The sequence below is a fragment of the Mytilus trossulus genome, chromosome 10 (genome assembly GCF_036588685.1).
Source record: "Mytilus trossulus isolate FHL-02 chromosome 10, PNRI_Mtr1.1.1.hap1, whole genome shotgun sequence".
Classification (NCBI taxonomy): domain Eukaryota; kingdom Metazoa; phylum Mollusca; class Bivalvia; order Mytilida; family Mytilidae; genus Mytilus; species Mytilus trossulus.
The window spans coordinates 32,962,365-32,975,752 of record NC_086382.1 but is presented as its reverse complement, the minus strand read 5'-3'; the positions used below and the strand labels follow the sequence as shown (position 1 = coordinate 32,975,752).

Below are 13,388 nucleotides of genomic sequence, written 5' to 3'. Positions count from 1 at the left end.
ATGTTTATCAAATGTTATTAATTAAGTTCATTTTCCCTTTCTAATTCCTTAATATGTCGATGTCTTACCGCCTGGACTACGCTCATAGGGAAATATCCCAAAATGGTACCCCAAGAGGGAAATTCCAATCACTTTTTTTAACAATTTTTGTTACCTAATTTTTTTTCATTTTTCACTTTTTTTTTCGATTTCAGTATAAAGACAATATACGTATAGTGTCTTGAAATATGAAATTATTTGTATTCAGCACGTAACAGGAAAATGCTCGGTAGAACCTTGCATTTTCCCTTTTCTAAGCCTCATACAAATAAATTTCATATTTCAAGACACTATACGTATATTGTCTAATTATAAACAGATATAATTGCTCTAACAGGAGGTATGTCCAAATTAATACTTACAAGTTTGGTTAACTTTTTCTGTCAAATCACAGGTTTTATTTATCACAGCTTGGTCTGATTTATTGAAACAACCTGAATTTATAAAATAAAAGAATAATTATAAGCTTTTCACTTAATTTAAGACCTGTCAACTTTCCCAGTTTATAGGAGTTCCCAAGGTTTCCTCAAAAACTTAAAACTCTCAATTTAATAAACTAAAATTTAAAAAAAAACATCCAAGTATTGAAAATTACATTTAAACAACTATATACTGATTCAAAACCATTCAGTGATAAACTAAAAAAAAAAAAACTGTAAAAGAGATGCATTTTGTCTGCTTTGGATAGCTTAAAAATTGACATTAGATTTTTTTTTAAACTGGCAGGTATATAATATCAATTATTAAGTAGAAGATAAAATAGTTATAAATTAAAACCCTATCCACAAGTGTCTAACATAACCATATTTTTCTACATAACACTTACAGCAAAGGTCCTGAATTATGCAAAATGTTAGATATTTACTCACAAGAGTGCACACGCTGAACTGTCTCGCCTTCTGTACTAATCATTGATATTATGTTGATAGTCCTAAGTATGAAGCTTTATTACAACTGTCACATAAACTTACCATTAATCAAGATAACTAAACAAAGACCAATGAACCTTAAAAATGAGGTCAAGGTCAGATGAACCATGCCAGGCAGACATGTACAGCTAACAATGCTTCTTTACAACATATATAGTTGACCTATTACTTATAGTTGAAGAAAAATAGACCAAAACACAAAAAACTTAACACTGTGCAATGAACCGTGAAATTGAGGTCACGGTCAAATAAAACCTGCGTGACTGACATAAACATCATAAAATATTTCCATACACCAAATATAGTTGACCTATGGCATATAGTATTAGATAAAAAGACCATAACTCAAAAACTTAACTTTGACCACTGAACCATGAAGATGAGGTCAAGGTCACATGACATCTGCCCGCTAGACATGTACACCTTACAATCATTCCATACAACAAATATAGTATACCTGTTGCATTTAGTATGAGAAAAACATACCAAAACACAAAAAAACTTAACTATAACCACTGAACCATGAAAATGAGGTCAAGGTCAGAAGACACCTGCCAGTTGGACATGTACACCTTACAGTCCTTCCATACACGGAATATACAAGCCCTATTGGTTATAGTATCTGAGATATGGATTTGACAACCAAAACTTAACCTTGTTCACTGGTCCATGAAATGAGGTCGAGGTCAAGTGAAAACTGTCTGACAGACATGAGGACCTTGCAAGGTACGCACATATCAAATAGTTTTCCTATTACTCATAATAAAGAGAGAATTCAACATTACAAAAAATCTGAACTTTTTTAATCAGACGGTTAAAAAATAACCCTTAAATTAGTAAATCTCCACATTACTTTAATAAAATCAATTACGATATTTACTACGAAAACAGGTTAAAAATTGATTCAAAATTTAAAATAGCCAGTTTTTGACACCATCAACACAATAGATAATGTACATACCACTGATACTCTTTGTAGGATCTGTCTTATTTTTACACTCATAGAACAAACAATCTGTTAACTGGGTGAAGGTGGTGTTACAGCATTCCTCCTTCTTAATGAAAGATTTACAGGTTCCTGATAAGAAAACAATTAACTTTCATCAGCAGTAGTACATATAGAGGGTGATAGAGCAGAATGTTACCCTTAGAAAACATTGTCAACTTAGGGCGATAGAGCAGAATGTTACCCTGAGAAAATATTGTCAACTTAGGGCGATAGAGCAGACTGTTACCCTGAGAAAATATTGTCAACTTAGATTGCTAGAGCATATTGTTACCCTTAGAAAACATTGTCAACTTAGGGTGATAGAGCAGAATGTTACCCTTAGAAAACATTGTCAACTTAGGCGATAGAGCAGAATGTTACCCTGAGAAAATATTGTCAACTTAGATTGCTAGAGCATATTGTTACCCTTAGAAAACATTGTCAACTTAGGGTGCTAGAGCATATTGTTACCCTTAGAAAACATTGTCAAATTAGGGTGATAGAGCAGATTGTTACCCTTAGAAAACATTGTCAACTTAGGGTGCTAGAGCATATTGTTACCCTGAGAAAACATTGTCAACTTATGGTGCTAGAGCATATTGTTACCCTGAGAAAACATTTCCAACTTGGGGAAAAGCCAAAGCTGAGAAGGTGATAGAGCAGAATGTTACCCAGAGAAAACATTGTCAACTTAGGAAAAGCCAAGGTTGACAATGTTTTTGAGGGGTTACAATCTGCTCTATTCATTTCCTACATGTAGTTAGGTATGTGTTGTTCAAATTATGATACTGATTGCTCTGATATTATTAAGCAGTGAACGGTAAAGATTGCTTCAATACATCAGTGGGAAGTTAAATAAATTTTTGCATTGGTGGTAGTTGATTTAACAGCAATTCTAGACAAAGGAAGATAACTCCAAATTTTTCAAAGATGATTTTAACAATGACACCATTCTATTTTGAGAACAGATACTGTGAAAGTACTTTTATTCGTGGGGTACCAATTTTCGTGGTTTTCGTGGTTGACTTTATCCACCAATTTAAGTGTCCAACGAAATAAAATAACCATTGTCCAAACAAAGTCAAGAAAGACCCTTATGTAAGTTTGACTACTGATATGATCTAAAGAATGTATTGAATAACGCCAAATCGGAAAATAATTTACCGATAATAGCAGTCACACTCTAGAACTACACCTTCATGCAAGATTATACTCATTTAATCTTTAATAACCTAAACTGTACAACTTTTGATTTTTTAATTCTCATAAAAAATGTTTTTGATGATGAAAGTCAGATTTCCGGTATTGATATGCTAGTATGACAATGTATGATAAAGTGTTCATTTTATATCCTCATAGTTTTCGTACACGTGGGAAATTATAATTTCATGCTGGGCTTGATTATGAAAAAAATCATTTGACAATTTAAGACACGTTTATCACATTTGTTTATGTTGCTGTTTTCTTTAGGTGAAATGTTTATGGCCTAATTTACACCTTGCATGGTCTTTAATCTGTTGATCACTCTATCTTGGGTTTATGTTGTCACTAGGATTTACACGGTTCAATGTTTACTTTGCAATTTCCTTCAATCCAGCGTGTCTAAAGGCTTTAATTTTTTCACTTTTTTTTTTTTTTTTTGAAAACTAAAATCCACGAATTTAAAAACCCACGAACATGTAAATATTGCTCAAACCACGAAAATTGATACCCACGAATTAAAGTACTTTCACAGTATTAGATTCCTGCAACTTGCAAAAGTTACAGTATAAAATTATCTTGACAAGTGTAACATAATTTTCCCCCTTGAATATCTGAGAATTTTTTACATCGATAAATTTCATGGATAGGATGTATAGAACGTTATGACTAATGCACTATATTTTGAGTATAAAAAAAGCCTAAGGTAGTGATAAGCCATAAGCCTTGGAACATTTAGGTATCAAGTCAGTCCCATAAGGTTTAGATTGCATTTCATTCATGCAATCTTTACCTAAAAAGCACATAAATGATAAAGTGTCTCTTTGAAAATTAATAGAATGTTATTCATGGACAGAGTTAAATGTCTCCCTCGTTAAAAACCAATCAAAATATAGCATTTTAACATGTAGTATTGTGTATATTTATCATTTTGTTATATAATAGGCCATTAAGTGACCTTTAATTGTTAATTTTCTGAAAAAGATACTATTTTATTGGAACTATGTTTTGTATGTTATGAATATATGCTCACACAAAAAGAAGATGTGGTATGATTGCCAATGAGACAGCTCTCCACAAGATAGCTTGTTTGCCAAATGGTTTTAAAACATTACCAAAAATTTTCACAATATTTTTAAAGTAGTTTTTGTCCAAATTGTGATGTATTAAAAAGACATTGCAACACCATATATTGAGGATAGTTTACTTGTAACCAAAATCATATATGGATGTCAAAGAAATATAATTGTCATAGTACTATTGTTAGATCATCTTGGTTTTACGGTTACCATACATACAGATAAATCTGTACTTCAGCCTCTACAAATTATAGTGTTGTGGGGTTTTGAAATTAATACAATAACTATGTGTAATAGAGTAACAAAATAAAAGGCAGATAACATTATTAAATTATGTTGTTAGTTCAATCTCAAACAAGAATTTGTTCATGGTAAATCAATGCCCCACTCGCACTATCATTTTCTATGTTCAGTGGACTGTGAAATTGGGGCAAAACTCTAATTTAGCATTAAAATTAGAAAGATAAAAACATAGGGATCACATGTACTTGAAGTTGATAGGACTTCAACTTCACCAAAAACTACTCTGATCAAAATTTTACCTTAAAAGGGATCGACAGACGGAGGGATGAAAGAACAGACACATAATGCCCATAGGTGGGTCATCAAAACCATATTAGTTTTCTGGAACTTAAAGCAGCATTATCAGCATTAATTTGGTTAAATCATAACACAAAACATGTGAAAAAAAAATTATGAATGAAAATGTGTTTTTTTCATAACCAATAACATACAATATAGAATGTATACAATACCTTACCTTTTAATTCTAATACAAAATAAATAAGATAAACATTACAATATATTTTTCAATCATGCCAGGTAACAATTATTTAATCACTAGGCCCATGCACATTTTTTCTAAACAAGTATTAATCATATAGATTGTATAAAGATCAGAGGCAAAAGAAACCAGATGCTCCGCAGGGTGTAGCTTTATACGACCGCAGAGGTTGAACCCTGAACGGTTGGGGCAAGTATGGACACAACATTCAAGCTGGATTCAGCTCTAAATTTGGATTGTGATTAAATAGTTGACACAGCATAGGTTTCTGAAACAGAATGAATGTGTTCTAATGAACTTAAAATTTTTGTTTTCTCTTAGAGCAATTCACTATGCTGTTGAATATTAATCCTCTCAAAAAAATGTTTGAAGAAATTTTCTTTTTATTTATGAAATTTCAAATGAGAAAAATTGAACCCAATTTTTTTAATCACATCCCCCTTTCCCTTATTCCAAAACTAATCTCAATTAAAATTTCTAATGGAGTTTGCAACAATTACTACTCATTTAAATACATCATAAAATATTAAGATGTAAAAAAACTGCTTGTTATCACTGAATGGTAAAGATTATTTTAATTTATCAGTTGGTAGTAAAAAGTGAATATACATTGTATATTGTATATATAACAAAGATTTAAGTTGATTCTGGACAAAGAAAGATAACTCCAAATAAAAAAAATTCTTACAATTAGATATTTCTTGCTTACTATTCTGGACAAAGAAAGATAACTCTAATTAAAAACAAAATTGCTATTTCACAATATTTTGCAATAAGATATTTCTTGCCATTGCGCAATACTGTGCAATTGAAGAGACTTGCTATTGCACAAAACTTAATATAATAATTTTAGATCCTGATTTGGACCAACTTGAAAACTGGGCCCAGAATCAAAAATCTAAGTACATGTTTGGATTCAGCATATCAAAGAACCCCAAGATTTCAATTTTTGTTAAAATCAAACTAAGTTTAATTTTGGACCCTTTGGACTTTAATGTAGACCAATTTGAAAACAAGACCAACCAGATGCTCCGCAGGGTGTAGCTTTATACGACCGCAGAGGTTGAACCCTGAACGGTTGGGGCAAGTATGGACACAACATTCAAGCTGGATTCCGCTCTAAATTTGGATTGTGATTAAATAGTTGACACAGCATAGGTTTCTGACACAGAATGAATGTATTTAAATGAACTTAAAATTTTTGTTTTCTCTTAGAGCAATTCACTATGCTGTTGAATATTAATCCTCTCAAAAAAATGTTTGAAGAAATTTTCTTTTTATTTATGAAATTTCAAATGAGAAAAATTTAACCCAATTTTTTATTCACATCCCCCTTTCCCTTATTCCAAAACTAATTTCAATTAAAATATTCTAATGGAGTTTGCAACAATTACTACTCATTTTAATACATGATGTAAAAAACTGCTTGTTATCACTGAATGGTAAAGATTATTTAAATTTATCAGTTGGTAGTAAAAAGTGAATATACATTGTATATTGTATATAACAAAGATTTAAGTTGATTCTGGACAAAGAAAGATAACTCCAATTAAAAAAAATTCTTGCAGATATTTCTTGCTTACTATACTGGACAAAGAAAGATAACTCTTAATTAAAAAAAAATTTGCTATTTCACAATATTGTGAAATTAGATATTTCTTGCCATTGCACAATACTGTGCAATTGAAAAGACTTGCTATTGCACAATACTTAATATAATAATTTTAGATCCTGATTTGGACCAACTTGAAAACTGGGCCCATAATCAAAAATCTAAGTACATGTTTAGATTCAGCATATCAAAGAGGCCCAAGAATTTAATTTTTGTTAAAATCAAACTTAGTTTAATTTTGGACCCTTTGCACTTTAATTTAGACCAATTTTAAAACTGGACCAAAAATTAAGAATCTACATACACAGTTAGATTTGGCATATCAAAGAACCCCAATTATTCAATTTTTGATGAAATCAAACAATGTTTAATTTTGGACCCCGATTTGGGCCAACTTGAAAACTGGGCCAATAATCAAAAATCTAAGTACATTTTTGGATTCAGCATATCAAAGAACCCCAAGGTTTCAATTTTTGTTAAAATCAAACTAAGTTTAATTTTGGACCCTTTGGACCTTAATGTAGACCAATTTGAAAACGGGACCAAAAATTAAGAATCTACATACACAGTTAGATTCGGCATATTAAAGAACCCCAATTATTCAATTTTGATGAAATCAAACAAAGTTTAATTTTGGACCCTTTGGGCCCCTTTTTCCTTAACTGTTGGGACCAAAACTTCCAAAATCAATACCAATTTTCCTTTTATAGTCATAAACCTTGTGTTTAAATTTCATAGATTTCTATTTACTTATACTAACACTATGGTGCGAAAACCAAGAAAAATGCTTATTTGGGTCCCTTTTTGGCCCCTAATTCCTAAACTGTTGGGACCGAAACTCCCAAAATCAATACCAACCTTCCTTTTGTGGTCATAAACATTGTGTTTAAATTTCATTGATTTCTATTTACTTTAACTAAAGTTATTGTGCGAAAACCAAGAATAATGCTTATTTGGGCCCTTTTTTGGCCCCCAATTCCTAAACTGTTGAAAATAAAACTCCCAAAATCAATCCCAACCTTTATTTTGTGGTTATAAACCTTGTGTCAAAATTTCATAGATTTCTATTAACTTAAACTAAAGTTATAGTGCGAAAACCAAGAAAATGCTTATTTGGGCCCTTTTTGGTCCCTAATTCCTAAAATGTTGGGACCAAAACTCCCAAAATCAATACCAGCCTTTCTTTTATGGTCATAAACCTTGTGTTAAAATTTCATAGATTTCTATTCACTTTTACTAAAGTTAGAGTGCGAAAACTAAAAGTATTCGGACGACGACGACGCCAACGTGATAGCAATAAACGACGAAAAATTTTTCAAAATTTGCGGTCGTATAAAAATGAGGAATCTACATACACAGTTAGATTTGGCATATCAAAGAACCCCATTTATTCAATTTTTGATGAAATCAAACAAAGTTTAATTTTGGACCCCGATTTGGACCAACTTGAAAACTGGGCCCATAATCAAGAATCTAAGTACATTTTTAGATTCAGCATATCAAAGAACCCAACCGATTAATTTTTTGTCAAAATCAAACGAAGTTTAATTTTGGACCCTTTGGACCTTAATGTAGACCAATTTGAAAACGGGACCGAAAGTTAAAAATCTACATACACAGTTAGATTCAGCATATCAAAGAACCCCAATTATTCAATTTTGATGAAATCAAACAAAGTTTAATTTTGGACCCTTTGGGCCCCTTATTCCTAAACTGTTTGGACCAAAACTCCCAAAATCAATACCAACCTTCCTTTTATGGTCATAAACCTTGTGTTTAAATTTCATAGATTTCTATTTACTTATACTAAAGTTATGGTGCGAAAACCAAGAAAAATGCTTATTTGGGTCCCTTTTGGCCCCTTATTCCTAAACTGTTGGGACCTTAACTCCTTAAATCAATACCAACCTTCCTTTTGTGGTCATAAACATTGTGTATAAATTTCATTATTTTCTATTCACTTAAACTAAAGTTCTTGTGCGAAAACCAAGAATAATGCTTATTTGGGCCCTTTTTTGGCCCCTAATTCCTACACTATCGAAACCAAAACTCCCAAAATCAATCCCAACCTTTCTTTTGTGGTCATAAACCTTGTGTCAAAATTTCATAGATTTCTATTAACTTAAACTAAAGTTATAGTGCGAAAACCAAGAAAATGCTTATTTGGGCCCTTTTTGGCCCCTAATTCCTAAAATGTTGGGACCAAAACTCCCAAAATCAATACCAACCTTCCTTTTGTGGTCATAAACCTTGTGATAAAATTTTATAGATTTATATTCACTTTTACTAAAGTTAGAGTGCGAAAACTAAAAGTATTCGGACGACGACGACGACGACGACGCCAACGTGATAGCAATATACGACAAATTTTTTTTCAAAATTTGCGGTCGTATAAAAATTGCTATTTCAGAATATTGTGCAATTAGATATTTCTTGCCATTGCGCAATACTGTGCAATTGAAAAGACTTGCTATTGCACAATACTTAATATACTAATTTTAGATCCTGATTTGGACCAACTTGAAAACTGGGCCCATAATCAAAAATCTAAGTACATGTTTGGATTCAGCATATCAAAGAACCCCAAGATTTCAATTTTTGTTAAAATCAAACTAAGTTTAATTTTGGACCCTATGGACTTTAATGTAGACCAATTTGAAAACAGGAACAAAAATGAAGAATCTACATACACAGTTAGATTTGGCATATCAAAGAACCCCATTTATTCAATTTTTGATGAAATCAAACAAAGTTTAATTTTGGCCCCTTTGGGCCCCTTATTCTGTTGGGACCAAAACTCCCAAAATCTATACCAACCTTCCTTTTATGGTCATAAACATTGTGTTTAAATTTCATAGATTTCTATTTACTTATACTAACGTTATGGTGCGAAAACCAAGAAAAATGCTCATTTGGGTCCCTTTTTTGGCCCCTTATTCCTAAACTGTTGGAACCTAAACTCCCAAAATCAATACCAACCTTTCTTTTGTGGTCATAAACCTTGTGTTAAAATTTCATAGATTTCTATTCACTCATATGTGACGACGACGACGCCAACGTGATAGCAATATACGACGAAATTTTTTTCAAATTTTGCGGTCGTATAAAAATTCCAAATGAAAGTATATATATATATATATATATGTATCATAAGATATAATGCAAAAACATGCAAATTGGTAAAAATCATCATTTAAGGACAAATATTCTATTCAGGAGTCTCTGAATGATTTCCTCCTTTGAAGCTTAATCGTAGATGTGGTCTCCCAATCTATTATAGTTATAAGAAAATAGGCAAAAATGCCAAAAATTGTTTTAAAAAATCATTAAAGGGCATTAACTTCTGCCCATGTAAAAAAAAATCTAGTGTTTTCAAGATATAAGATAATCTTTACGTTCTACCCCTATTTGCTATTTCCTTCCATGGCAGTCATATTGCTTAGCAAGATGGTGAATAGGACTCATATGTAAACAAGATACCATAAAGATTGTGGTAAAGTTTGGTTAAAATCGGCCAAGGAGTTTCAGAGGAGTAGATTTTTGTAAAATTTAACACAGACAATGGACAACAACTGACAATGGACAGCAATAGATTGGAAAAGCTCACTGGCCTTCGGTACAAGATGAGCTAAATAGATTTAAGGGGACATTAAAACTTATGACAACCAAAACTGCTGTTACAATAATATTAACTACTCCACAAAACACTAACATTGAAAACTAAAGAGTACACAAATGGAACCAAACCAGGCAATGTTATTGTAAGTACTGAACAATAAAGATTGCTTCAATTTAACAGTGGAAAGTAAAATTAAATATTGCATTGGATAACTCCAACTGATAAATTGAAATGACTTTAACAATGACATCATTTATAATTTTAGAACAGATATTAAGATTCCTGCACCTTGCAAAAGATAAAAATATTTCCTTGGCATTGAAGTCTAACATCATTTTGTGCCATGAATATATGAACATATATTACAATGATAAATATCTGGAAATGTTCATGGATAGGATGTTATGATAAATGCACTATATTTTTTGTATCAAAAAGGTAGTGATAAGTCATGGAAGATTTATATATCAAGTCAGTCCAATAAGGTTTAGATTGCATTTCATGCAATCTTTACCTAAAAACTAAGAATTATATAAGGTGCTCAGGAAAGGCAAGCAACTACTATTGTAACCCAATGTGCTGTATTGTATTGTATAAACTTACTAGTTAGACCTGAAAAATAAAATAAAAGTACAAATTTAAATACATTTCAATTTAATTTTTCTGCAAATATAACCTAGAGGCTCTAAAGAGCCTGTGTCGCTCACCTTGGTTTATGTGAATATTAAACAAAGGACGCAGATGGATTCATGACAAAATTGTGTTTTGGTGAAGGTGATGTGTTTAGACATCTTAATTTACTTAACATTCTAGCTGGTTACAATTATCTCTATCTATAATTAACTTGGCTCAGTAGTTTCAGAGAAGATTTTTGTAAAAGATTACTAAGATTTACGAAAAATGGTTAGAACTTGACTATAAAGGGCAATAACTGCTTAAGTGGTCAACTGACAATTTCGGTCATGTTGACTTATTTGTAGATCTTACTTTGCCAACATTTATTAATTTTTACAGTTTATCTCTATCTATAATAATATTCAAGATAATAACCAAAAACAGCCAAATTTCCTTAAAATTACCAGTTCAGGGGCAACAACCCAACAACGGGTTGTCCGATTCATCTGAAAATTTCAGGGCATATAGATTTTAACCTGATAAACAAATTAAATTCATGTCAGATTTGCTTAAAATGCTTTGGTTTTTGAGTTATAAGCCAAAAACTGAATTTTACCCTTATGTTCTATTTTTAGCCATGGCGGTCATCTTGGTTGGTTGACCAGGTCACGCCACACATTTTTTAAACTATATACTCTAATGATGATTGTGGCCAAGTTTGGTTTGATTTGGCCCAGTAGTATCAGAGAAGAAGATTTTTGTAAAAGATTACTAAGATTTATGAAAAATGGTTAAAAATTGACTATAAAGGACAATAACTCCTAAAGGGGTCAACTGACCATTTCGGTAATGTTGACTTATTTGTAAATCTTACTTTGCTGAACATTATTGCTGTTTACAGTTTATCTCTATCTATAATAATATTCAAGATAATAACAAAAAACAGCAAAATTTCCCTAAAATTACCAGTTCAGGGGCAGCAACCCAACAAGGGGTTGTCCGATTCATCTGAAAATTTCAGGGCATATAGATTTTGACCTGATAAACAATTTTACTCCTGTCAGATTTGAACTTTATACTTTGGTTTTTGAGTTATAAACCAAAAACTGCATTTTCCCCCTATGTTCTATTTTTAGCTGTGGCGGCCATCTTGGTTGGTTGACTGGGTCACGCTACACATTTTTTTAACTAGATACCTGAATGATAGTTGTGGCCAAGTTTGGTTTAATTTGGCCCAGTTGTTTCAGAGGAGAAGATTTTGGTAAAAGATAACTAAGATTTACGAAAAATGGTTAAAAATTGACTATAAAGGGCAATAACTCCTAAAGGGGTCAACTGACCATTTCGGCCATGTTGATCTATTTGTAAATCTTACTTTGCTGAACATTATTGCTGTTTACAGTTTATCTCTATCTATAATAATATTCAAGATAATAACCAAAAACAGCAAAATTTTCCTTAAAATTACGAATTCAGGGGCAGCAACCCAACAAGGGGTTGTCCGATACATCTGAAAATTTCAGGGAAGATAGATTTTGACCTGATAAACAATATTACCCCATGTCAGATTTGCTCTAAATGCTTTGGTTTTTGAGTTATAAGCCAAAAACTGCATTTTACCCCTATGATCTATTTTTAGCCGTGGTGGCCATCTTTGTAGGTTGACCGGGTCATCTGACACATTTTTTAAACTAGATACCCTAATGATGATTGTGGCCAAGTTTGGTTAAATTTGGCTGGGTAGTTTCAGAGGAGAAGATTTTTGTAAAAGTTAACAACGACGACGGACGCAAAGTGATGGGAAAAGCTCACTTGGGCCTTTGGGCCAGGTGAGCTAAAAAGAAGATTTGGTATGATTGCCAATGAGACAACTCTCCACACAAAATTATCAACTATAGGTCACCATAGACTATCACTATACATTTTACAAATCATTTTACAAATCATTTTACAAATCATATATAGAGTAAAGGATACATACAGCCTTTATCATGTTTATGATTGTCATCATTATTCCAAACAGTTAAGAAATGTATGATACTTTTAGAATAGAAAATTCTCAATACTGATGCTGTAAATCTTTTTTTTCTCTTGTTTTCGACACTTCATCAGCTGCTAATTCACACACAAATTTTATTATCAAAATTGTCATACTGAAATACTCATAGTTTATGCGTATTTTCAGTCCTAGAGTTTTGCAATAAAGAGCACCACAAGTTAAAAGATGAAATTCAGAAGAAATTCTCAGTATCGAAAACTATGTATATCTTTGCTCGTTGTGGAATTTGTTTTAAAAATGCACCTACAACTTCTAACTTTTAGGGCAATGCTCAACTAATTTTTTTAAAACAGAGGGGTCTTCCATGAAGTATTCCAAAGCTTCTTTGTGTTTAAAGGCTTTCTTGCAAGTTCTTTTGCTCATTTTTAAAATCATACAAGAATAAAACATAATGAACTACCATCAAAACAATTCTTGTGATTTCCTCTTAAAGTTACCTCAATACCTCCATTTTAGCTAATATA

At 31.8% G+C, this 13,388-nt stretch overlaps 1 protein-coding gene across 1 annotated transcript in view; it reads right to left on the bottom strand.

Annotated features, from left to right (window-relative positions):
• The window catches only part of LOC134687836 (sialomucin core protein 24-like), a 45,895-nt gene extending 32,520 nt beyond the window's left edge, over window positions 1–13,375 (bottom strand). Inside the window, exons 1-3 of the mRNA XM_063548295.1 lie at window positions 13,370–13,375; window positions 1,930–2,065; window positions 402–473 (exon numbers count right to left, since the gene is read on the bottom strand). Coding sequence (XP_063404365.1) covers window positions 402–473; window positions 1,930–2,065; window positions 13,370–13,375 — 214 coding nt within the window. The remainder of the gene's footprint in view (window positions 1–401; window positions 474–1,929; window positions 2,066–13,369) is intronic.
• Window positions 13,376–13,388: the final 13 nt, after the last annotated feature.